The 24,560-nt window shown below is 51.0% G+C and overlaps 3 protein-coding genes across 9 annotated transcripts; 1 reads left to right on the top strand and 2 right to left on the bottom strand.

Annotated features, from left to right (window-relative positions):
* Window positions 1-122: 122 nt before the first annotated feature.
* Window positions 123-5,783, bottom strand: APOA2 (apolipoprotein A2). Of its 2 annotated transcripts, none has more exons than XM_029935757.1 (4): window positions 5,678-5,783; window positions 1,516-1,591; window positions 1,078-1,210; window positions 123-316 (listed from the first exon to the last, which is right to left on the bottom strand). In XM_029935757.1, the coding sequence occupies exons 2-4, from the start codon at window positions 1,565-1,567 to the stop codon at window positions 199-201; spliced, it is 303 nt and encodes a 100-aa protein (XP_029791617.1). In that variant the 5' UTR covers window positions 1,568-1,591; window positions 5,678-5,783; the 3' UTR covers window positions 123-198. The 2 variants fall into 2 exon arrangements, with proteins under 2 accessions (XP_029791617.1, XP_029791616.1); XM_029935756.1 differs by lacking the exon at window positions 5,678-5,783 and adding an exon at window positions 3,572-3,707.
* Window positions 4,098-9,216, top strand: TOMM40L (translocase of outer mitochondrial membrane 40 like). The gene is made up of 10 exons (XM_029935755.1): window positions 4,098-4,223; window positions 4,439-4,689; window positions 4,979-5,046; window positions 5,325-5,417; window positions 5,697-5,798; window positions 5,936-6,041; window positions 6,217-6,339; window positions 6,456-6,532; window positions 6,742-6,844; window positions 7,438-9,216. The coding sequence occupies exons 2-10, from the start codon at window positions 4,575-4,577 to the stop codon at window positions 7,575-7,577; spliced, it is 927 nt and encodes a 308-aa protein (XP_029791615.1). The 5' UTR covers window positions 4,098-4,223; window positions 4,439-4,574; the 3' UTR covers window positions 7,578-9,216.
* On the bottom strand, window positions 8,179-13,124 carry NR1I3 (nuclear receptor subfamily 1 group I member 3). Of its 6 annotated transcripts, none has more exons than XM_029935750.1 (9): window positions 13,085-13,101; window positions 12,674-12,782; window positions 12,058-12,188; window positions 10,767-10,936; window positions 10,397-10,536; window positions 9,742-9,887; window positions 9,530-9,646; window positions 9,279-9,429; window positions 8,179-8,417 (listed from the first exon to the last, which is right to left on the bottom strand). In XM_029935750.1, the coding sequence occupies exons 2-9, from the start codon at window positions 12,778-12,780 to the stop codon at window positions 8,288-8,290; spliced, it is 1,092 nt and encodes a 363-aa protein (XP_029791610.1). In that variant the 5' UTR covers window positions 12,781-12,782; window positions 13,085-13,101; the 3' UTR covers window positions 8,179-8,287. The 6 variants fall into 6 exon arrangements, with proteins under 6 accessions (XP_029791610.1, XP_029791609.1, XP_029791611.1 ...); XM_029935749.1 differs by lacking the exon at window positions 13,085-13,101 and adding an exon at window positions 12,960-13,080; XM_029935751.1 differs by lacking the exon at window positions 13,085-13,101 and adding an exon at window positions 12,960-13,054 and having other exon boundaries at window positions 9,279-9,384.
* Window positions 13,125-24,560: the final 11,436 nt, after the last annotated feature.

Here is a 24,560-nt window from a genome sequence, read left to right as displayed (position 1 = left end):
CTCCCCTCTCCCCTCTCCCCTCTCCCAGCAGATCTCTCTAATTCCCCGACCTATCCAGCCTCCCAAAGCACCATGCTCACACCTGACTCCTTCGATATTTATTGTTGAAAACAAGGGGCGGGTGGGGAGAGGGCTCTAGGCCTGGCCAGTGGCTGTTCCAGGGCCCAGTTGGGAATGGAGGACAATGGGCTGGACACCTCATTGGGTGGCAGGCTGTGTTTTGAGGTCCATGAAATTGCTCAAGAAGTTAATCAGATCCGTTCCAGCCTTCTTGACCAGGGGTGTGAGCTGCTCCTGTGTCTTCTCAAAGTAAGCCCTGTGTATTCAAAGGATTAGAGGTCAGTGTGAGAGACCCAAGGCGCTGGCAGGGGCCTTGGTGGTGGTGGGAGGTGAGACCCAGCTCCCCAGACTTTAGTGCCTGTCATGCCACCACACGCCTAGGAGGAGAGATAAGCCCTTCGCTGGGCAGAGGAACAGACCCTAGAGATCGAAATTCAAAGCCTGGCTCCTGCTGGCCCCATCTGTCCATGAGTCCATGGGATCTAGGAGGTGGTGAAGGAAGTTTCCTGTCCGACTTAAACCTCTTCCTCCCAAACCCCCACCCTTGAGCTCAGTCTTCTGTGCAACTTTCCATTTTCCTTTCTTACTCTCCATAGCTCCCTGCTTACTGAGCCCCTTTCTTTTCTTCTTTTCCTTTTCTTTTAATTTTTTAAAAATGTTTTTGTTTATTATTGAGACAGAGAGAAACAGAGCATGAGCGGGGGAGGGGCAGAGGGAGAGGGAGACACAGAATCTGAAACAGGCTCTGGGCTCTGAGCTGTCAGCACAGAGCCTGATGAGGGGCTCAAACTCACAAACCTCGAGATCATGACCTGAACCGAAGTCAGACGCTTAACCAACTGAGCTACCCGGGCCCTCTTTTTTTCTTTTCTTTTCTCTTTCCTTTTTAAAATTTCATTTTTAAGCAATGTCTATACCCAATGTGGGGCCTGAACTCACAGTCCAGAGACCAAGGGTTGCATGCTCCCCTGACTGAGTTCGCCAGGTGCCCCCTGAGCCCCTTTCACTGAAACTTACTTTGCCTGGGCCTGGAGCTCTGGGCCCTTGGCCTTCTCCATCAGGTCTTTGCCATAGTCGGTCACCGTCTGGATGTATTGGGAGACCAGAGTCTGCAGACTCCGCTCCTCCGCCTGTCTCCGCACCAAAGCCCCTGCACATATGCGGAAACACACACACACACACACACACACACACACACACACACACACACACACAGATCTTCTTAGCGGGATACCCAACAAGGAGTCTTGGCCTCCAGTTATAGCTCTGTCAGGAGCCAGCCCCAGCTCTCGGCCCCTCCCCAATGCACCCAGCTCCAGGAGCTTTAGAGGAGGAAAGATCTATGTTTTGAACGCTCTCTGGTTGCTGGAGCTGGGCGTACAAGCACAGACAGATGGGTAACTAGGACCCCCAGCACTTTCTGCTTCTTGGGACCCCTCTCCATACCACACTCACCTTCAAGGCTACAGATGGTCAGGAGCAGCACAGTCATGGCAAGCCACTTCATGGTGGTGGCAGTGGTGAAGGTGGCCTGGAAACAGTTAGGGGTGGGGGAGGGGCTGAAGCTGAAGGAGCTTCATTCAGCTTCAGCCCCTCCCCTGAGACCTCTACCTAGGAACCCACTCCAACCTGGTTCCCTCCCTTTCCACAATTAAAACCTGGTCTTTGGATCCCGGCCACACCACTTGCTCCCTTACCCACCCTGGTCAGCGTGTGTGTCCTTGCCCTCTGTGTCTGCTCGCTGCAGAGACAGGGGTTATATATGTTTCTGCTTCCTCCCCCCAACCCCGTCAGGTGATAAGGATTGTGGAAGGGCCCCATGGGGCAGGGGCCATGTTGGAGTAAACAAGTCAGAGAAATGGGGGAGGAGAGGACTGGCATGCAGGGGACCCATGGTGAGGAGGTGGGGGGCGGGGAGGCAGGCCTTAGTGGAGGCCAAGGGGATACACCTCCGGCTTGTTCAACATCCACCGTTTTGGAGTCTGGGGCTGGCAGTCTTTGGATTTGAAGGCTGCAGGGGGACGCCTGGGTGGCTTAGTTGGTTGGGCGTCTGATTTTGACTTATGTCATGATCTGGTGGCTTATGGTTCAAGCCCCATGTGGTTCGAGCCCCGTGTTTGGGCTCTGTGCTGACAGCTCAGATCCTGGAGCCTGCTTCAGATTCTATGTCTTCATCTCTCTCTGCCCCTCCTCCACTCGTGTTCTGTCTCTCTCTTTCAGAAATAAACATTAAAAAAAAAAAAAGAATACTGCAGGAAGCAGGACTCCTGGTTTTCCTCTGGGAAGCCCAGATGTATCAATCCCTCAGCCACGTTGTCCCGTTGTGGGTAGATTTAACCCCCCAGCCTCACCCTCTTCACTGTAACGGGGCAGACAGGTATTGGGAAAGGAAGAAAGGAGTAGAAATCAGGGGATGGGGTGAGGGGAAAGAGGATTAGGAGAATCCTAGGAAGGGCCAGAGGGCAAGCAAGATTGCATTTTTCCCGTGTCCAGTTAATGTGTAATGAGATTAGGGAGAAAACATGAGAGCGAAGAACGACCCTCCTGAGCACTGATAAATGAGCACACCCTGCCCCCAGTAAAACAAATTCGGAAAGTAGCCTCTGCCTTCCCCTTCCCAAATGGCGGGCTCTGGCAAGAAAGGAAGTGAATGAGAGTCTTCTACCAAGGGTAGAGGTTGAAGTTCCTGTCATTCTAAAGTGGTGGTCAGCCAATATGAGTCAGCAGGGGCCACAGCAGCCCTCTGTCCAAGGCCCCAGCCCCGTGCCAGCCCCGATTGTGAGGGGGGACAGAGGTATATTCTCCAAGCCCAAGGCATTTGCTTGACATCAGCTAAATAGACATCTGAAGCATTTGTATCTTTTACCCTTTTACCCTCAAAGTGTACATAGCACATTCTAGAGAGAAGGGGATGGAGATGTGAGGGCTAGTGGGGCAAGTGACCAGGGCCCCCAAACTCTTATTCCATCTTCAATTATTCCTCTGTGGAGTGCTTAGTACTTGAAGAGCACTCCCAGACTGTCCCTGGCTGTGGAGTGGAGTGCATTTGGGAACCAAGAGTCCATATTCCTAGATCTTATTTGCCAACTATACCTGGGCAATGAGGGGGGGGAGGAGAATTAACCCATAGGGGCAGCTGTTTCAGGGAATAGTTTTTGGGTTTTTTTTTATTTTAAAAAATGTTTTATTTGTTTTCAGAGAGAGAGAGAGAGAGAGAGAGAGAGAGAGAGAGAGAGAGAGAGAGGGAATGAATGAGATCGGGGGAGGGGCAGACAGAGAGGGAGACACAGAATCTGAATCAGGCTCCAGGCTCTGGGCCGTCAGCACAAAGCTCCACTCGGGGCCCCAACCTCATGGCCTGTGGGATCATGACCTGAGCCCAAGTCGGACGCCTAACTCAAGGAATAGTTTCGTTAGTACCAAGGCTGCAGCTCCCGCTCCTTCTACCGCAACTCCCACCAATTTCCTTTCCACTAAGAGAGCTAGAAGGTGAACTTTGAGAGATGCAGACCTCCAGGTGCGGGGCCATGTCCTAGGGAGAGCCGCACTGGCGCGCCGTACTCGTCTGGGGGGACACTGTGTACTGTGCTGCACTGGGGAGGGCAGTGAGGAGTCCCTAGGGGTGAGAGGTGGGGGCACCCAGGAGCCATATGAACCGGGTCCGAATGAAGTTTTCTTCACAATCATTCCGTCTGTCGCCCTTCACAAAACGGGTCTTCAGCCTGTACGGTGGAAGTGGCCCAAGTTCCAAGACGCTCCCTCTAGCGTCTTGTACGTTCACAGCTTTTCCCGACCTTGTAGAGGCCGGGCGATCTAAGGCCATCCACTTGAGTAAGTCTGAGGCGCTACCAATCAAGTCCCGCCCGCCTCTGCAAGCGCCCGGGTAGGAGCTCTCTGGACCCGAGTCTGCCACTCCTTTGCTTCCTCCTCTCCCATTGGGCCCTGGGAGAGGGAGGCAGTTTTTTTTTAATCGATTGGGCGGGGCCCAATGAAGGGAGGATCGGGTCTTTGATGTCTTTTTTTGCCCGATTCCAAGATGGCGTGGGTGACCACGCTGGGAATGCAGCGTGAAGCCGCAGTTCTGCCATCACTCAAGATGGCTGCCCCCAGCAAGATGACCGGGGTGTGCCGGGGGGAAAGGGGCAGCATGATAGTCTGAGACGGTAAGAACTACTGCTTCGTGCAAGCCTCGCCTTGGGGCTTAGGAATGAAGCGCAGAAAGACTGGGAAGCTGGGTGAGGTCTGTGGGGGAGCTAGAATTAGAGAATGGGGGAGGGGAGGGGGTGACAGGTGGGGGTGAAGAATCAAAGATGGGACGAGAATATGTCTGGGGTTCAATCTCCCCACCGGTGCCCTCTCCCCACTCTTCCTATTCCAGGTCTAGCGTCGGACCATGTGGAAGCTTCTGGGACTGGGGAGTCGGATGATGGGGGGTGGGGCCCGTGAGGGGTAGAGAGAGCAATAGAGCCCTTTCTCAGGCTAACCCCGGCCCCTCCCCTGTCCTCTGGACTGAAATGGGGAACACTCTGGGCCTGGCACCGATGGGGGCTTTGCCCCGCCGAAGCCCCCGGCGAGAGGAACCTCTTCCTAACCCCGGGAGCTTCGATGAGCTGCACCGGCTCTGCAAAGGTGAGGACTTGGCATTTGGGCGCCTCACGTTGAAGGGGCAGAGCAGGGGAGGGTCCTGAATGCTGGGTGTCCAGTGATGGGAGCAGGAGAGGGAGATCACAGCTGGGGCATCCAGCCTCTGGGAGGATCAGGTGCCCGAATGGAGTGGAGCATTTTGTGGTAGGACTTGAAAGGAGGCCAGTTCCTCCAACGTGCCTTCCATGGGATTGAAAGGGGAGACTGACTTCCTGGGGCAGGGGTTCCTCGTCTGTGCTTATTCCTCCCCTTCCCCTCCCCCCACCCCCTTCAGATGTGTTCCCAGCACAGATGGAGGGAGTGAAGCTCGTTGTCAACAAGGTTCTGAGCAGCCATTTCCAGGTGCTCCCACTTCTCTGGCCCTCCTTACTATTCCTCCCTGCCTATCCCTGGACCCTCTCCTCCTTGCCTTTGTGCTCGAGCCTTCACCAGGCTATATGGGACAGATGAGGGAGGACGTGGGGCTTCCCTACTTCCCTTGCCTGTGGGACTTGTTGCTTTTAGTCTGGTGATGGATATGTTGGCGTCTTTGGGATTCTTAAAAGGCCTCTGGCTGGGGAGAAGCCTGGGGGGTGGCAATTGGCAGGACTGTTTCCCTCCATTGACTTCTCTTTCCTCAGGTGGCTCACACTGTGCATATGAGTGCTCTGGGCCTGCCAGGCTATCACCTCCATGCCGCCTACGCCGGGGACTGGCAACTTAGCCCCACGGAGGTGAGGACTCCTCACCCTAAAAGCCCACCCGCGGGACTCGGGTCTAGAGGAGGAGGAAATGTGTGTGTTATGGGGAAGAATGTACAGCGCACCTGCCTCTCTGTGTTTCCTCTGAATGGGAGCGTGGGTAAAGGTTTGTGGGAGAAGCAGAAGTCAGTGTCTCTGTGGCTCCACTAGGGGGCGCTAGGTACTGTTAAAGAAATCCTAGCTGGTTGGATGGAAACGGAGCGGCGCCGCCCCCGCCCCCAGCTCGGTCTTACTGTGTACACTCTTCAACAGGTGTTCCCCACTGTGGTCGGGGATGTGGACAGCAGTGGCAGCCTCAACGCCCAGGTCCTGCTCCTGTTGGCAGAGCGGCTCCGAGCCAAGGCGGTCTTCCAGGTGACCCACGGCCCCCGCCTCCGCCTGCTGGAGCGTCCCCACGGGCATCCTGCTCCGGGGGCTCCAGGGAGAGGAGCAGAGGCAATAGCGATGGTGAAGGAGGAGGAAGGTTTCACTCCGTGTTCTCCCTGCTCCAGACGCAGCAGGCCAAGTTCCTGACCTGGCAGTTTGATGGCGAATATCGGGGAGATGACTACACAGCTACTCTGACCCTAGGGAATCCTGACCTGATTGGGGAATCGGGTGAGGAACTGGGACAGGGTCTTTTTATGTGCGCTGCTCACTTGCTAATGTTGGCTCTGCGTCCCCATCGTCTGTACAGTTCAGGGACTAGAAAGTTCTCGGGCGGGCTGGGGTGGCCGAGCAGGCCTAGGTGGGGTCCCTGGGACTGATTCCATGTCTCTCTGCTACCCCTCAGTGATCGTGGTCGCTCACTTCCTGCAGAGCCTCACCCACCGGCTGGTGCTGGGAGGAGAGCTAGTTTATCACCGGCGGCCAGGCGAAGAGGGCGCCATCTTGACGCTGGCTGGGAAGTACTCGGGTATGGGGTGCGGGGGCCACAGCCACAGGGGCGGGGAAGGTCTGACCTTGGTGAGGGCTCTGGGCCCGTGTCCTGCTGCAGTAACGCTCCTTGTCTCCTCCCCTTTGGTTCGACAGCCTTGCACTGGGTGGCCACATTGAACGTGGGATCCGGTGGGGCCCATGCAAGTTACTACCACAGGGCCAACGAACAGGTGAGATCCCTGACAGCATCTCCTGCCCCCAGCAAGTCAGCCGTGAACTTTGACCCCTCCAGACCACCACAGGCCCTGCTGGCTTGCGGGTCTTCCTACTCACACTGCACAGACGTTTCCCCGCATGTCTTGATCCTATTGGCCCCTGTCAGGGCTCCCGGAGGCCTCACGGAGACAGATCCTCCCCCCACCCTTGCCCTGCTTCTTAGGTTCAGGTCGGAGTGGAATTTGAGGCAAACACAAGGCTACAAGACACAACCTTCTCCTTTGGTTACCACCTGACTCTGCCCCAGGCCAACATGGTGTTTAGAGGTGAGGGTTCTTCAGACGGGATTCGGAGGTGCCGAGGGATTGGGAGGACCGAGGGAGGGAAGGTCTGCCTTACTTCTGACCCGTTTCTCCAAGCCTGTTAAATAATCCTGTCCAGGGGCGCCTGGGGGGCTCAGTCCATGAAGCGTCTGACCTGGGCTCAGGTCACAATCTCAGGGTTCTTAAGTTCCAGCCCCGCATCGGGCTCCGTGCTGACAGCTCAGAGCCGGGAGCCTGCTTCCGATTCTGTGTCTCCCTTTCTCTTTGCCCCTCCTCCCTCTCTCTTTCTCTCTCTCTCAAAACTAAATAAACATCCCGGGCACCTGGGTGGCTCAGTCGGTTAAGTGGCTGACTTCAGCTCAGGTCATGATCTGACAGTCTGTGGGTTGGAGCCCCGCGTCGGGCTCTGTGCTGACAGCTCGGAGCCTGGAGCCTGCTTCTGAGTCTGTATCTCTCTCTCTCTGACCCTTCCCACTCATACTCTGTGTCTCTCTCTCTCAAAAATAAACAGACACTAAAAAAATTTCTAAATAAATAAATAAACATTAAGAAAAATTAAAAAGAAATAACGCACTCTACATTGCCTTCCCCCACAGGCTTGGTGGACAGTAACTGGTGTGTGGGTGCTGTGCTGGAGAAGAAGATGCCCCCCTTGCCTGTCACCCTAGCCCTCGGAGCCTTCCTCAACCACTGGCGCAACAGATTCCATTGTGGCTTCAGCATCACTGTGGGCTGAGGTTGTCCCAGGGCCAGCGCCCGGCGAAGCTGGAGGCTCTGAGTCAGGTGCCCTGGGGCCAGAGACTTGGCCCCTCTCCAGAGCCCACCCTGCTGGGTGACCTCTGGGTCCCAGGAGCAGAGTGGGGGACAGGACCGTGCCCTCCTCAGAACTGGGGCTGCCTCAGGGGCAGCTGCTGAGGCGGTGGTGAGGCTCCTCCCTCTGCCACCAGCCCCGGTGTCCTCTTCCCGTGCTCTTGTGGCTCTGGACCGAGGGAGGAGGATGCAGGGGAATGTCTGGCTGACTTCTCTCCCCTCACGTCCCCCCTCCTTCTCCATCTCCCTATCGATGAAAGCTCCTAGCTTCTTCCTCTTCAGAGCAGAAAAGTCCGCATGGGATTGGCTCCCTGTCCTGTTTTCCATCCCAGAGTCTCCCGGGGCTGGGAAAGAAGGGCTGAAGGGCTAAATTTTTGACCTCGGCAATGGGCCCCCCTCGATTCCCAGAAGGAGCTTCTTTACCTCCTTGCCCTGAGGCTTCCTCCTTCCTCATCTTCTGTGCTTCCAGAGAACAACTTTGTCCCCGTGGTCACCCCCACTGCCCCCAAGACTGCATGAAGACGCAGTTACTGCTTTAGTCTTTCATTGCAACCACTGGGCTCCCTTTCTGCTGGTCCCCACCTCTGGCCCTGGCATTCCCCCTTTCCAGGCCAGTGTGACCAGATGGGCTGGGCCTCAGCTGCAGATCTCCTGGAGCAGTGGCATCATGGACCACAGTCCCTGGATGTGCTGGATTTGGTACCCGAATTCGTTGTTAATGCTCCGGAGCTCAGCCAAAAGTCCCAGCAGCTTTGCATACAGAAACCTTTGGAGGAGGGAAAGAGGAGGAAAGTAAGGCGGCTGGGAGTCTTGCCCTGAGGTCCCCAGCGCCCGAACTGTCTCTCAGCGAAGCTAGGTCTGACCACTAGAGAAAATCATGGTCTGGCAGGACAGATGTATCCAGAATTCCAAAGGTCCCCGAGGGGGGCCCTCTGACACTTTCTTCTCTCATTATGCCATATTTCTTGAACCCAGAGGTCTGAGGGCCATGTGTGAAGAAAGCCCCAGACTTGGCCAGAACTTCAACGGTGTGGAGTCTGCAGATGGGGGCTTCTAGAGCAGGTTCTAGAAGGTGGGTGTGTCCGTCCTATGGATAAAGCATCCCTCTTCTGACCAAACTGGCTTATTGAGGAACATTCGAGAACAAGTGGAGTTGACTTCTGAGCCTGAATAAATCATGGACTTTTGGGCCCGGGGGACTGGCTTGGGCGGTGAAACTGAACGGCCATGACTTGAAGGGGAATGAAAATGAAAGGAACGGCCCAACGGAGAGGAGGGGAGGGCCAAGGAAGGAGCCAGCAGGAGAGTGTTGGCAGGCTCTTGAGCCTGGCCAGGTGGAAGGGCCAGGCGGTGGACGTCATCGATCTCAGGAATGCTGCTATACAGAGCCTGTGAGCTACCACTTTGCATCTCTACTGAATAAAAAAAAAAAATCTGGAAAAAAAGATGAAACAAGCAGTAGGAGCAATGTGGATGCCAGAACTCTCCGAGGCACGGGGGAAGGACTGGAGCCCCGGAGGGACCTGGTTTTCCAGGGGAAGGGACAGTAAAAGCATTTCCCCGGAGCTCAGTGTTTCCCTCGCCTTCCTGCCCTGGTGCAGCCCATGGCCCCTCCCCCACCCCATACCGATTCCGAGGCCTTGGCTGCTGGCCTTCAATGTAGCTGTGCAGGGTCAGTGCCGTCACCTCCTGGAGATGATCGATCTCCTCCCTCCGGGTCACCCCAGGCCTGTCTGCAAGAAGCGGGGCGGGGAAGGATAGGTGGGGTCGGGCGCAGGCTGGGTTGGAAGACAAAGCCTTGGTTGTGGGTGGATTCGCAGGGCTGGCGGTCTGCCAGGGGCGGGTGAGCAAGAGCGGCTGGGCTTTGGGGGTGCTCACCGGGAGAGAAGAGGGCCATGGCGGCCATGAGCACGTACTCGGGCTCCCGGAGCTGCAGTCGCCTCAGTGTCCCGTGGAAGTGAAAGAGCAGCTCTAAGAACTGTGCCTGGAAGCCCGCTGTGGGAGACGCTGGGCTCAGCGTCCTTCAGGCACCGTGCGGCACACCTTACCCCGGAGGACGCGTGCCCGCCGCAGCCCTCGCCCCGGCTCACCGTGGGCGCCGTCCTCCCTGGTGTAGCGGAGCGGCCCACAGAGGAAGTTTCGTGTTTGGAGACAGAAAGTGGTGTTGAGGGCGATGTGACAGATCTCTATGGCTGCTCCCTTGAGAAGGGAGATCTGGTCCTCCATGGGCAGGGACCTGTGGGGAGCAGGAGGTGAGAGCACTTTATTTTTTATTTATTAAAAAAATTTTTTTTAATATCCATTTAGTTTTGAGAGAGAGAGAGCACGAGTGGGAGAGGGGCAGAGAGAGAGGGAGACAGAATTCGGAGCAGGCTCCAGGCTCTGAGCTGGCAGCACAGAGACTGACACGGGGCTTGAACCTGCCAGCCTCGAAATCATGACCTAAGCCGAAATCGGCCGCTTCACTGACTGAACCACCCAGGTTCCCCTGGAGCCAACCCAGGTGCCCCAAGAGCACTTTAGACTCTACCCTGACCTACAGAGAGGGAGAGGGGCTCTGAGTTCTGATTGAGATCCTTAAAAGCAAAGCTGGGAATTCACAACCCAGTGCTTGGAAAGGATGCAGGAGGAGTTAGGGGGTCAGTGACTCTGTTTGTTTGTTTGTTTGTTTGTTTTTGGTGTGTGGGTGGCGATTGTAATTTCCTGGAGTGTTTTGGTCCTGAAAGGTAAGGGGAGGCCACGTACCGGAAGAGGGGCAGATCCTTGGTGAACTTGATGACTTGCTTCACCATGAAAGTGTTGATCTCTGCAAAGTGCATGAGCAGAAGTGGTACAGGGACCGAGATGGGCAAATGCTGGCGGTGGACAAACAGGTGCGCTGGAGGCTGCAGAGATCAGAGCCTCAGTGAGAGGCCCTGCTCCCAGAGATCTCCTTTAGGCCTCTCCAGCCCCGTCCTGGAAGGGTCCTGGGCTGAAGCCTCTGTCTACACTGGGGTTCTAGAGAAGTCTTGTCCTCTGTATTGGTGCTTGGGACGCAGCCCCCTCCCTCCCTCAGGTCAGCCCCCTGGGCCAGCCCTTTTGGTCACATTCCAGCCCAAAGCCTATCAGTGCTCACCCTGAATTGCACAAACTGCTCAAACATGGTGCCCACGTGGCGGCTGTGGGCCCCCAGGAGTGTCCGGACCAGCGCTTTCTGCTCGTCACTCAGCTGGACAGGTGCTCGCTGGGCCCGCCGCTGGGCCTGCTTGGCTCGCCGCAGTGCAAGGGCTTCTGCCGATAGGATCACTGCGCCCGGGGAAGACAGAGGACAGGGCCACTGAGACCCGCCTGGAGCACCTCCGTCTGCCAGCCCCATGTCTGGGACCCCTCTGATACCCCACACAGCGAAGGATGTGGGGCGAGAGGGCTTGGCTCCCAGAGGCTCCTGGTAGTAGGGGATTCCTGGCCGCTTTCCCCATCCTGCGAGGCACTGCAGCAGAAAAATGGGGCCCCGCAGCGAAGAAAGGAAGGGTGGAGGGTCAGGCGGTCATGGTGAAGGGAGATGTTTGGCTTCTGGGTGACGCCGAAGAGGGGGGGCTTTTGCTGCCTAAAACAGCACCTTAGGTTTCCACGGCACCATCATTTCAAGGGTGCTGAAGTTAAACCTCCCTGGAGGCAACAACCCTCTGGGTGGACAGGGCGGGTGTTATTATCCATGTTTTTCAGAGACACAGACGGGCTGACATTCCAGTGACGGGTCCAAGGTCACAAAATACTTAAGTGATGGAGCTTGAATTCAAACCACGATTTTTTGACTTCCACGGTTTCCTTGCCCCTGCTCCGTATCGAGAAGCAGTGTAAGGTCATGGAAAAAGCAAGGGCTTGGCAGCCAGACAGAAAGGTTTACATACAGAGGCTGTAACTTTTTAGCCGAGCGATCTCGGGGCACATGGACACCTGCGAGCCCCGGGGACATGATCTGTTGGGAGTATAGCTCAGTACCCGGCACAGAGAAATGACAGCAAGTGACTATTTTAACCGTTACCAAGTACCTACCGAGTGACAGGCACTTTCCATATGTGACAGATAAAAAAGTCAAGCCGTGTGAATATCTAGGGGAGGAGGATTCCTGGTAGAGGGAATGCCAGGTGCAGATGCACAGTCCTGAGGAGGGTGTTTGAGTGTGGCTGTGATGGACTGAGCAAGGCGGAAAGAGTAGGAGAGAGAGTCTGGGAGGTTCTATGGGGGAGCTAGACCATGAGATCATGGACTGTAAGAGAGACAAGGAGCCATTGGGGTTTTGAGCGGAATAGTAACATCATCTGACTTGTTTCCCAAATCCTGCACTTGGAGCACATGCCTTGGGAACAAGGGCAAGGCAGAGAGACCTGGTCAGTGGATTCTTGTGTTGGTGGGGGCCAACTCACTGTCCTTCTTCATGCCAGCATCTAGGCACTTCTGCAACCTGCAGGCTGGGCAGTGGCGTCTCTGGGCCTTGTTGACCTCACAGCTTCCAGCAAAAGGGCACATGAGAACAGTGCTCTTGGTGACTGTTCGTCTGTGGGAGATAGAGACATTGGGGAGGGCGGTCGGGGATGGCAGTGCACAGGTGACTCCATGAGGGTCAGAGATGACACGGTCTAAAAGGATCTCTGGTAACGTAGGCTAATCTGAGCTGTGCCCAAGGGTCCCTGAGGGTGGGTTGGGGACAACACATCTCAAGCATTTCCACGGAGGCACAGGATCCCTTAGGAAAGCCAAGCTAGCGCGGCACTGGCTTGGTGCTTTGCGGGTAGTGAGCACGGGACCAACACTCTTGACCCAGGGTCTGTGTCCATAGGACAAACACCTGGCCTTCCATCCATTATCATATCACCTAGTTACGCAGTGTGGAGGTTGACAAGGTGTGGCATGCTGGCGACGGGAGAGTTAGGCGCTGGGATGCAGGAAGACTGCAGCCGGGCAGCTCGGCCGCATGCCGGGGCTTAAGGGCTTCCTGGTGGCAGTTTGGGAGGGCGTTTCTACTGGGAGGGAGGCTCTCACCTGAAGAAACCCTTGCAGCCCTCACAAGTCAGGGCATGGAAATGGTAGCCTGTGGCTCGGTCCCCGCACACCGCACAGTTCCTCGGCTCATCTTCCCCATTGGCCATGGCTTCAGATGTTGGGGTGGATGTGGGAAGGGTTAGCGGTCAGCTCTAGGCGCCCTTGACCCTCTTCTTCCTCTTCTTCCCCTCCTGTAGAACCCCTTCCCTAACCTGCCCTGGGCCTTACCCTCTGCATTATCTGTACTGTATGGCTTTTAGTCTCTGGCCCCCAAAAGATTTCCCACCTGCTGCTCTGAGGCCCGTCACCTGCAGGGCACAGCATCTGGTGTGGGACGCCTCTCCCCAACTTCCACGCTGCCTGTCTCAGGGGCTGCCGGTGTTTGGAGTTAGGGATTACGGCCCTCCATACCTGGAAAACAAGGAACTTCTGTTGTGGGTGGCCTCCAGTTGTTGCCAGCGACTACCTAGATAGGGCACAGACTCCGGACCCAGGGCAAAGGCCTGGGTGGGAGGTTTTCCCAGCATGCCTAGGGTGCAGGCTGCTGGCAACTGGTAGGGACACTGGTGGGGGAGGGGACCCTCACGATTCACTGGAAGGTACTTCTTTCTCATCAGACCCATGGAGATCCTCCTTTCTACTGAACTTCAGGCTAGGTCAGTAGGCCTCCTCTGAACGTGAATCTTGGACAAACTGGGAAGGGAGAGGGAGAGACAGAGCCAGCTTCTTCACGTGCAGTATGACAAGAGTGAAAGAGTAGGTATAACCGTTGCACAAGGCTCCCCAGACGAATGTTCTGAAAAGGAGACCGAGGTTGGGGCGCCTGGGGTGGCTCAGTGGGTTGAGCATCCGACTTTGGCTCAGGTCATGATCTCATGGTTCATGGGTTCGAGTCTCACGTTGGGCTCTGTGCTGACAGCTCAGAGCCTGGAACCTGTTTCGGACTCTGTGTCTCCCTCTCTCTCTGCCCCTCCCCTACTCATGCTCTGTCTCTGTCTGCCTCTCAAAAATGAATGAATGTTTAAAAATTAAAAAAATAAAAAAGAGACCGGGGTCTAATTAAGAGGGTATGCAAAGAGCTAACGAGGTTCACACTTCCTAACTAGGGAGATTGAGAATCAAATCAGAGTGGCCTCTGATAAATTAGAGGTGGTAGTTGGGATTGATTTGAGGACTCTTGCACCAGAGCTGGTTTTGTGGGCATGTGACCTGTGCAGTCACACAAGACGCTGGGCTCAGAGGGGCCTTGGGTTTAGCTTAATGCTCTGACCTTGCTGTCTTGAAATTCTCAATGATTTTGGAACAAGGGGGTTTTTGCCTAAGGGGATTTCTCCTTTTTAGTGGGTCCTATAGATCATGGTCCTGGTCCTGTCTGGAGCCAAGATTGAGGACTTCTTCTTCTTTTTTTTTTTTTAATGTTTATTTATTTTGAGAGAGAGAAAGAGGGAGAGAACATGTGAGTGCGGGGCAGGGACAGGGAGTGGGGGAGAGAGAGAATCCCAAGCAGGCTCCACACTCAGCACAGAGCCCAATGTAGGGCTCGATCTCAGGAGTGTGAGATGAAGAGCTAAGCTAATATCAGGAGTCGGATGTTTAACTGATTGAGCCACCAGGCGCCCAAGATGAAGGGACTTCGAATTAGAAAGGGGCCAGTTCCACCTCTGGGAACCCGCCCACTCTCTACCCTGAGTATATTTTTTTGCTTTAATAAACTGCTTTGTAATAAATAAATAAATAAATAAATAAATAAATAAATAAATAAATAAATAAAAGAATCACCAGTAGGAGCCTTCACTGGAGTTGTCTAATGCTCCACCAATATTGGAGAATATTTTTGCAGGTGTGAACAGTGTGTATATATATAAACACACAAACATATGAATAAATATGTATATATACATGCATTTATGTATATATATGTATAATCCCAAGGTCCACGAGCAGAAGTGTTTCAAAAGCTAGCTGGATGTCTCTGGGATTGGCATTATATTGGTTATGTCTGTGTGGGATAAATCTGGCTCCTGCGCACACCAGAATGAAGTCCAAAGCTGAGTCTTCCAATCTGAAAGGTCCTCTCACTGCTGATTTCCCTGGGTGGTATTTCTGTACTTGTACGGTCTTCTCCCAGCAGAAATAAGCATTCTCCTTTTCCTTTTTTTTTTTTTTTTTTTTTGGTCCTGTCTTCTTCTTCAATTAGGAATTCAATTATACTTAATGTTGCTCTAAATGTGAATTTGAAATCCAAGTGCAGGGTGCAGGTCAGCGTCATAAACACACGGAGAGACACAGAGAGAAGAGACAGAGCCTTGTGCAGGCCTCCGGAGTGAGTTGTACAAGCTATTACACAGGGAAATAAGGAGCGTTCCACAGGCACAGGTGCTTCAATCCGGCTCCAGGGAGATGCTGAGCACACTTATGTGTACGCATCTGTTGGTATTTTCGCCTGTGAGTGTGAGGATTCATGTGAATTCATTTAATCAACAAATATTGACTGAGAACCTATTATGTGGTAGACACGAGTTATGAACAAATAAATGAGATGTTCTTCTGTCCTCATGGAATTTACATGTGCTTGTGAGGCAGACAGGCGTCTGCACAGATAGAAAGAAATATAGTCAGATCAATGACGGTGCTGTGCACAGAGCATATGGGACCACAGATGAGGGGCACCTAATCCTCTTTGGCAAAAAGGTGCAGAGGAGGAGGCGGGAAAGGATTCCTGGAGGAGTGACAACGGAGCCTTTTTGGGAAGGGTACTGAGGAGTTAGATGAAAGCAAAATGCAGTTCAGGCCAAGGGCGCAAGCTGGGAGGTTCAGGAAGCCAGACAGAAAGAAGTGGGTGTGGCTGAACCACAAATATGTCTCTCTTGCTGGAGCCTACCCCTTCAGGTTGGGATTGGGAGGAGAGAATTCTGGAAAGGTGGGCTGGGAGGCTGAGATGTAGGCAGGGGACCTCTTGTCTCCCAGACTAAGCAGCTTGAGTCCATCAGAAAGCTTTTATTTATTTATTTATTTATTTATTTATTTATTTATTTATTATTTAAGAGAGAGTGAGAAAAAGAGAGAGAGGCAGAGGGAGAGAGAGAATCCACGCTCAGCATGGAGCCCGACATGGGGCTCCATCCCACGACCCTGAGATCATGACTTGAGTTCAACCAGTAATCAAGTGTCAGATGCTCAACCACCTGAGCCACTCAGGTGCCCGAAGTCCATCAGGAAGCTTTTAAAGGGGAAAACTGAGAAATGACAGGAGCAGACCTATACTGGACACATCTGTCTTATTGTAAATATCTTCCTTTGCTTGCTCTTTGGAAGGTGGACTTGAAGTGGCAGAACCCAAGGCAAAGGGACCAGTAAGACAGCTTAGTTTGTCCGGTAACTGGGAGATTATGCCTGAGCTAGGACAGTGGGAGGCTGCAGAGGAAGAGAGGGTTTTGAGAACTACAGGGAGGTGCAGTCATTGGAACTTGGTGGCCACTAGAGTACCTGCCCGGAGAAAGAAGAAGACGAATTCAACATGACTCCATGTTTCTAGCACATGGAGTGATTTGTAGTGATTAAGTGGATGGTGGTCCCACCCACTGCAAAAGAGATGGCTGGAGGAGGACAGGGTCCTGTGTGCTGGGCCTCTGTCCACTTCTACAGCTGGAAGCTATTTTTTTAAAATTATTTTAATGTTTATTTATTTTTGAGAGAAAGAGATTGTGTAAGTGGGGGAGGGACAAAGAGAGAGGGAGACCCAGACTCCAAAGCAGGCTCCAGGCTGGCAGCACAGAGCCTAACGTGGGGCTTGAACTTGTAAACCACAAGATCGTGACCTGAGCCAAAGTCAGACACCCTACCAATTGAGCCACCCAGCCCCACCCCCAGCTGGAAGCTATTAAGTGCCCACTCTGTGGTGACGCCGTATTGGGACCGACAAAAGAGGAGGTCCCTATTACTGAGAAATGTATTGTCTAATGATGGAGAATGCACGAATAAATGGAACTCCTACATCTTAAGGAAAGAATCGAGCTCTAAGTTGTGTGATAAAAATTATGTATAATAGATAGGCATTCGTTGCTCCATTAATTTATTCTTAGGGAGCGTTAACTCTACAAGATAGATAATTTCACCATTTTACGTAAAAGAAAACTAAGTCTCAGAGAGTTTATTTTTTAAATTAAAAAATTTTTTTTTTTAATTTTTGAGAGATGGAGAGAGACAGCACGAGCAGGGGAGGGTCAGAGAGAGAGGGAGACACAGAATCCGAAGCAGGTTCCAGGCTCTGAGCTAGCTGTCAGCACAGAGCCCGATGTGGGGCTTGAACCCACTAACCATGAGATCATGACCTGAGCCGAAGCCAGACGCTCAACCGACTGAGCCACCCAGGCGCCCCTCAGAGAGTTTAAATAACTTATACAAGGATCAGTACAGCCCCCAGTTTATTAGATGTCTTCAACTGGATGTCACAGAGGCATCTCAAATTCAGTGGGTCTTAAAATGGAGCCTCAATGATACCTAAGGCATAGGCAATGGAATAAGAAATAAACATGTAGGATGGGGCGCCTGGGTGGCTTAGTCGGTTGAGCGTCTGACTTTGGCTCAGGTCATGATCTCGTGGTTTGTGGGTTCAAGCCCCATGTCAGGCTTTGTGCTGACCACTCAGAGCCTGGAGCCTTCTTCAGATACTGTGTCTCCCTTTCTCTCTGACCCTTCCTGCTCTCTCTCTCTCTCAAAAATAAAACATTAAAATAAGAATAAGAATAAGAAATAAACAAGTAGAGCTATGTCAAGCTAAAAAGCTTCTGCACAGCAAAGGAAACCATCAATAAAATGAAAAGGTAACCTACATAATGGGAGAAAATATTTTCAAAGAACACATCCAGTCAGGGGTTAATATCCAAAGTATTTAAGAAACTCAATAGAAAAAAAACCCCCAAATAATCCAATTAAAAATGGACAAAGGATCCAAATAGACATTTTCCTAAAGATCAAAGAAGATCTCTAAATGGCCAACAGGTACATGAAAAGGTACTCAGCATCACTGAGCAACAGGGAAATGCAAATCAAAACCACAATGAGGTTTCACCTCACACCTGTCAGAAGCGCCATCATCACAAAGACAAGAGACAACAGATGGTGTTGAGAATGTGAAGAAAAGGGAACCCTTGTGTGTCAGAATGTAAATTCACAGCCACTATGGAAGATGGTATGGGGGTTCCTCAACAAATGAAAAATACAACTATCATATGAGCCAGCAATTCTATTTCTGGGTTTAAATCCAAAAGAAAACAAAATTACTGTCCTGAACAGATACATTCACACCTGTGTTCATCGTAACATTATTTACAGTAGCTAACGCATAAAAACCACTGTGTCTATCACTAGATAACTGAAAATGATGTGAATACACACACACACACACACACACACACACACACACACTGGAATACTATTCAGCCATAATAAGAAAGAAATCTTGCCATTTATAACAACATGGATGTTGCTTGAGGGAATATGCTAAGCGAAATAAGTGAGAGACAGACAACTACTGTACTATCTCACTTATATGTGGAATCTAAGACAAACTCATGGAAACCGAGATCAGATTTTTTGGTTGCTGGGGGTGGGGTGGGGGAACTGGGTGAAGTTGGTCAACAGGTACAAACTCCTACTTATAAAAAAAATTGAAAGGATGCAATATACAGCTTGATGACTATAATAAACAATATTGTATTGCATATTGGAAGGTGGCTCTGAGTCCATCTTTAGAATTCTCATCACAAGGAAAAGAATTTAGAACTCTGTCAGGTGAGCCATTTCACCATACATACATATACGAAATCATGATGTTGCACATCTCAAACTTAGACAATGTTATATATCAATGATATCTTCATAGTCCTGAAAAAAAATAAGATGAAAATCATTGTCAACTCCCACTCACGTGATTTGGTGGCTATCCCAGCACGAGGAAGTGGAAAGAGAGTGAGTTTTGGCATCATACAGACTCAGGTTCAAATTCTGACTCTGCTCGGGCTAGCTGAGTTCCTTTTGCGGTTCCTCCCGTGATTATATGACATCACTGAGACCCAGCTCCGTGGGAGTCTGAATTCATCAGGCTGGGCCAATCCCAGACCAGGGAAGGGAGGCTGACTTCCTCCTCCTAGATGGGTACTATACTCCTGGTATTTAATACTCCTAGATGGGTGCTAAATGCTTAGGGAAGATGCTCTGGCCCAGGGCTGCCCCTTCTCCTGGGGCCCAGGGACTACCTTGAACTATGTTCTTCTGGAACCTGCCTTGGGGACACACTTCTCTGATCTTGCTCTTTGATGTTCAGAAGCGCTCCCAACCCTGGGGCACCCGGCTGGCTCAGTTGAAAGAGAGCATATGACTCTTGATCTCGGGGTCATGACTTTGAGCCCCATGTGGGATGTAGAGATTATTTGAATCAATAAAACTTAAAAAAAGAGGTGCTCCCAGACTTCAGGTCCCCTGCACAGAGCAGGCTGAGTCTGGGAGCTGCTGTGGTCAGCCCCTGGCACCCATGCTGAGCACACTTTCAGGGTCAACGGGTGTCCTTTACCCTCTTCTCACATTCCTGGCCCAGGATCTGAAAAACAGCTCTGCAGGTTATGACCTACTGGGTTAAACTCTTTGAACTTCAGTCTTCTTATCTGGAAAAGGGGGTTAATAACGCCCACTAGCCAGGTTTGTTGTAAACATGAAGGAAGTTGATACATATTCATTCTCTTACCCTCCTTCTTTCCTTCCTCTCCATTGCCACCTGCTCCCAGATGCGAAGCCAGAAGCTGGGGAGTCACCGAGCCTCCTTCCTCTCCCCCACTCCCTAATAATTATCACATGCCATGCCATCATTCCCATCTCGTGGCCTAACATGCCCACTACCTTGTAGCCGAGTTCAGGCCCTCATCATTTGCTCCTTATTACTGCGGTAGCCTACTACAGTATTCTCCCTACACCCAGCCGCATCTCCTTCCAGCCCATCCTCCATGCTGTTGCTATTTCTAAAATGCAAATGTGATCATGTCTCTTTCCTGCTTAAAATTCTTCATTTGCTTCCCATCACCTTCAGGATAAAATCCAATCTCTTTAGCATGTCACACACAGTCCTTTGTGATCTGGCCCCTATTTATCACTCTGGTCTCCTCTATTCCAACCCCACTTCCCTCTCCTGATCTAACACGTCACGTTTTGGCCCTAGATGTGCTTAAACATTCAGAGATCCCTGAGCAAGACGGGCTCACTCACCTCTGAACATGAGCCCGTGGTACTCTCTCTGGTTGGAACTGCCACACACACCTCAGCTTCCAAAGCCCCACACACCCCCTTTCCTGGTCCTCCGGATCCTTTTGACCCTTCAGGCCCAAGCACAGAAGACAGCCTTTGGGAGACTGCGGGTCAGAGCTACACCTCTGCACACATAGCTTTCACAACACTTAGCACATTGCCAAGCAACTGTCTGTTTCTTTCTGACTCAGTCAGTCAACCGTGGGTTGTTGAAGCCAATTGCGGCCTCTTTCATGTTCAGACCCTCAGGGTTTGTACACACCAGGCAGATATAATAAATGTTTGTGGAATGAATAAATAAGCTAGGAGATGCATTAAGGTTGGATTCCAAACTCATGCTCTTTCCATGTGGTATCATATGTTATTATTTGTGACTACATTCATTTAGCGAGTGTTTAACGGACACCTATCCTGTACCTGGCATTTTCTAGTAACGCAGGCTCCGTGGTGTCACCTGGCCACATTCCCGGTTCCCTTTCAGGCGCTGTCTGTTGCAGCTGATCATCCTTCGCTATTCTGATTCTCCGACAGGAAACTTACTCATCTTCTAGTCCGATTCCTGACTCCATCCTGACTTCTGAACCATGGCTACCCGCTGTTCCTACCTGCCATGTTTGCATCTGACACGTGACTGACCTCACACAGGTGTTCATTGAGCCAAATCTCCAGTCTCCGTCTGCTTTATTCTGTTTGGTGCCCCAGGTTCTGGTTCAAATACTTCTCTTCTCTTGTTACTTTCCCTACACTCACCCAGACTCTTATACTCTGTCCAACTGCAAAATCCCCATCTTGTTCTCCCTGATCCTAATCTTTCTTTTACCAAATCAGCCCTATTTCCTCTGGGAGAATAATCTAAAAATACTGTTTGTACAAAGGTCTGGTTTAAAGTCCTTTTTCTGATATTCAAGGCCCTACACATCTCCTGTAGCTTCCCTATTCATCAACCACACTCTTGTTTTATTTTATTTATTTTTATTTATTTAAAAAAATATATTTTTTAAATGTTTTATTTATTTTTAATACAGAGAGAGACAGAGCATGAGAGGGGGAGGGGCAGAGAGAGAAGGAGACACAGAACTGGAAGCAGGCTCCAGGCTCTGAGCTAGCTGTTAGCACAGAGCCTGACACGGGGCTCGAACCCACGAACGTGAGATCTGACCTGAGCCAAAGCCGGAGGCTTAACCGACTGAGCCACCCAGGCGCCCCCACATTCTTGTTTTAAAACAAGCATGCTACTGATGAGTTTTTAAAAAAATATTTAAAAAAATATATATTTTATGCTCATTTATTTATTTTGAGAGAGAGAGAAAGAATCCCTAGTAGTCTCCTCACTGTCAGTGTGGAGTCCGGTGTGTGGCTCAATCTTACAAACTGTGAGATCATGACCTGAGCCGAAGTCAAGAGGTGAAAGCTTAACCAACTGAGCCCCCCAGGTGCCCCTCATCAACCAGTCTTATTTCATTGTTTTTCTCTTGTTAACACCCAGAGGCCAGATAGATGCATCTTTTTTTCCCTTCTTTCCATTTCCTTCCACCATTTGCCTAAATTTTATCCTTCCCTTGAGGCACAGCCCAAATCCCCTTTTGCGCAGGAAGGTTTTGGCTCTTTTGGTCTTGGACCATGTCTTTCTTCTTTGATCTATTACTATTTACTATTATGCAACTTCCTGTTGTACATACCGTTGGGTATGTAATCATCTATGGCCTGTAAGCCAGATCTGGCCTGCTGCCTCTTATTAACAGAGCCTATGAGCTAAGAATGGTTTTTATATTAAAATTTAAAAAGAAGAAAAAGGGGGCAGTTGGGTGGCTCAGTCGGTTAAGCGTCTGACTTCGGCTCAGGTCATGATCTCACAGTTCCTGAGTTCAAGCTTCACGTCGGGCTCTGTGCTGACAGCTTGAAGACTGGAGCCTGCTTCAGATTTTGTCTCCTTCTCTCTCTCTCTCTGACCCTCCCCCACTCGTGCTCTGTCTCTCAAAAATGAATAAACGTTCAAAGTTTTTTTTAAAAAGAAGAATAAGAATATTTCATGACTCATGAAAATTGTATGAAATTCACACCTCAGTGTCCACAAATAAAGTTTTATTAGAATATAGTCACACTTATTTGCTTATTGTCTATGACTGCTTTCAAGCTGTGGTGGGAGACTTGAATCGTTTCAACAGAGACCAGGGTGCCAGCAAAGCTTAGAATATTTACTATCTGGTTGTTACAGCAAAAGCTTGCTGATGATCTCTGACCTAGGATCTTAAATTCTCTTTATAACCTTTGCATAGCTGTTTAAGAACTTTGGAGTGGTCTGCCTCATTAAAGACAATCTTTCAATACTAATAGCCGTTCATTAGAAAGGTGGGGGTAGCCAGAGGAGCAGGCTGCACAGAGTGAGTGGGAGCTAGCCTAGTTAGAAACTGGGTAACTTAGGCTTCCCGATTCTCATTGGTAACTGAGAGTCAGAGGATCTCTTTCTTTCCTTCTTTTTAAATTTTTTATGTTTATTTATTTTTGAAGGAAAGAAACAGAGCACAAGCGGGGGAGGGGCAGAGACAGGAGTCACAGAATCCAAAGCAGGCTCCAGCCGCTGAGCTGTCAGCCAGAGCCCAGTGCGGGGCTCGAACTCACAGGTGAGATCATGACCTGAGCCAAAGTCAGATGCTCAACTGACTGAGCCACCCAGGCCCCCCAGAGAATCTCTGTTTCTGACCTAGCAGAGAAAGTATAAAAGCACTTTGGTGATGTATAGAATTATTGAATCACTATATTGTATACCCGAACTTAATATAACCCTGCATGTTAACCATAATGGATTAAAATTTTTTAAATTACTAAGGAATAAAAAAAAGAAAATGTAAATGCACAGAGGATCTAGCTAGAGAAAGGGTATTTGAGGTCTTATCTGAATCTGGTTGTTGAAAAGAGATCAGTGGTTCTTGGCTGAGAGCAGACCAGCTATTAATGACTCAGTTATTACGGGCCATGAAGGAAATTATCAAAAGGGTGTCATCGCGAAGCGAGAGAGTTTGGTTTTGGCTCATTGAAACTCTATGGAGGCTTCATATACGCCTAAACGTTTTTACAATGGTTTTACAGAGCCTAGAAGTATCTCGGGCAAGAGAATTTGAAGGATTTGCTTAAAGCAGAAATGAAAGCTAGACATTTAGATAAAAAGGAATATCAGAAGTTCTCAGGGAGTTCAGGCTTTCTCCTGTTCTACTTCCCTTCATCTTGCTCATATTTTTCCCTTGAAACTTAGATGACATAATTATTTAGTAAAATTCCATCTTTGTTAAAATTTTTTTTAACATTTATTTATTTTTGAGAGAGAGAGAGAGATTGACAGCATGAGCAGCGTAGGGGCAGAGAGAGAGGGAGACATAGAATCCGAAGCAGGCTCCGAGTCTAACGTGGGGCTCGAACTCACAATCTGTGAGATCATGACCTGAGCTGAAGTCAGACAGTTAACTGACTGAGCCGCCCCTAAAATTCCACCTTCTTCAAAAACAATCTATACTGATTGGACTGTAGGCTTCATCTTTCACATCTGCTCCCTACACCCCACTTGGCTAGTGGACTCTGTTAGTCAAACATGAACCACCAAATGGGTTGCTACCTTAACTGCAGGAAGATGCGAGATAGACAGGACTTGCATGTTGAAACCTATTTCAATGGCACCAATAGGTGCAAAGTCATAATAAGTGCGTCTCCTTTTTTTTCTTTTAATGGTCTCAGCATCATGCTTGATACAGTGGAGGGCACATTGTCAGACTGGGACAGAATGAATAAGCAGTTGTAAATTCACTTTGATGGGGAGCTCATCACCTATTCAAGTGGATGCTTAAGGGACCATTCCCCCCCACCCCCATTATGTGGGAGGTAAGATGAATGAATCCTAAACTGTCTTTCTACTCCTAAGATCTAGAATATTCTCAAACAGGCACTTCACAATTTCCCAGCTCTTTGCCTTGGAATACGGTCCACTTGTTTCTGTCTCTCGGTCTCTCCTCCCTCCCCTCTCTTTCTCCCTCTCTTCCTCCCTTGCTCCTTTTTCTTAACCAGACAGCTGTCCTATGACTAAATCTTGATCTGCAACATCTGTTGGTTTTACCCCCTTCATTCACTGTACCCTGCTCACACCCTCTTGATTTCCTTCCAGTTCTTTCTCCGCTTTCTCAAACTCCCACCCTCCTTCCTTCCCTCTCTCTCCTTCCCTCCCTCGTGTACCACTCCCTCCTCTCCCTCCTTCTTTGCTCCCGGGACTTCACTTTCCGTCCTCTCTTCCCCCGACGGTCTCCCCCTCCTTCCCGCTCTCGGACCGTCTTACCCTAGTTTGGAAATGCAGCAAACCGCTGGGCCTGCCCCCATTGGGTGCGCGGCGCCGTCACTCTCCGGCAGACGGCGCTCCCATTGGTCGGGCTGGAGGCGGGTGCGGAGCCGATTATAAAAGGAGGGCCCGGCGGAGGCGCGCGGAGCGGCTCCGACAGGACGGGGTAGGAAGGGGACTGGGCGGCGGGGAGCAGGTCGCCGAGAGCCGGGGTGCGCGTTCCGGAGTGGCGGCTCCCCGCACCTGCCTCGCCTCCGCCTCCGCTCGCCGGCC

This window comes from Suricata suricatta, chromosome 3 (assembly GCF_006229205.1).
Source record: "Suricata suricatta isolate VVHF042 chromosome 3, meerkat_22Aug2017_6uvM2_HiC, whole genome shotgun sequence".
Classification (NCBI taxonomy): Eukaryota; Metazoa; Chordata; class Mammalia; order Carnivora; family Herpestidae; genus Suricata; species Suricata suricatta.
The sequence above is the reverse complement of the archived record's forward strand: the minus strand, read 5'-3'. Positions and strand labels throughout refer to the sequence as shown.

Bases quoted from the DNA above. Each gene is read 5' to 3' on its own strand.
- APOA2 (XM_029935756.1), bottom strand. The intron at 1,211-1,515 runs GTGAGTGTGGTA...GCATATGTGCAG, and splicing joins GACCATCTGTAGCCTTGAAG to GGGCTTTGGTGCGGAGACAG. The intron at 317-1,077 runs GTAAGTTTCAGT...TTGAATACACAG, and splicing joins GAGCTCCAGGCCCAGGCAAA to GGCTTACTTTGAGAAGACAC.
- TOMM40L (XM_029935755.1), top strand. From the start codon at position 4,575: ATGGGGAACACTCTGGGCCTGGCACCGATGGGGGCTTTGCCCCGCCGA. The intron at 4,690-4,978 runs GTGAGGACTTGG...CACCCCCTTCAG, and splicing joins GCTGCACCGGCTCTGCAAAG to ATGTGTTCCCAGCACAGATG. The intron at 5,799-5,935 runs GTGACCCACGGC...TCCCTGCTCCAG, and splicing joins GAGCCAAGGCGGTCTTCCAG to ACGCAGCAGGCCAAGTTCCT.
- NR1I3 (XM_029935750.1), bottom strand. From the start codon at position 12,780: ATGGCCAATGGGGAAGATGAGCCGAGGAACTGTGCGGTGTGCGGGGAC. The intron at 9,888-10,396 runs GTACGTGGCCTC...TGCTCCCCACAG, and splicing joins AAGGATCTGCCCCTCTTCCG to GTCCCTGCCCATGGAGGACC. The intron at 9,430-9,529 runs GTGAGCACCCCC...CTTCCAACCCAG, and splicing joins CATGGCCCTCTTCTCTCCCG to CCTGCGCCCGACCCCACCTA.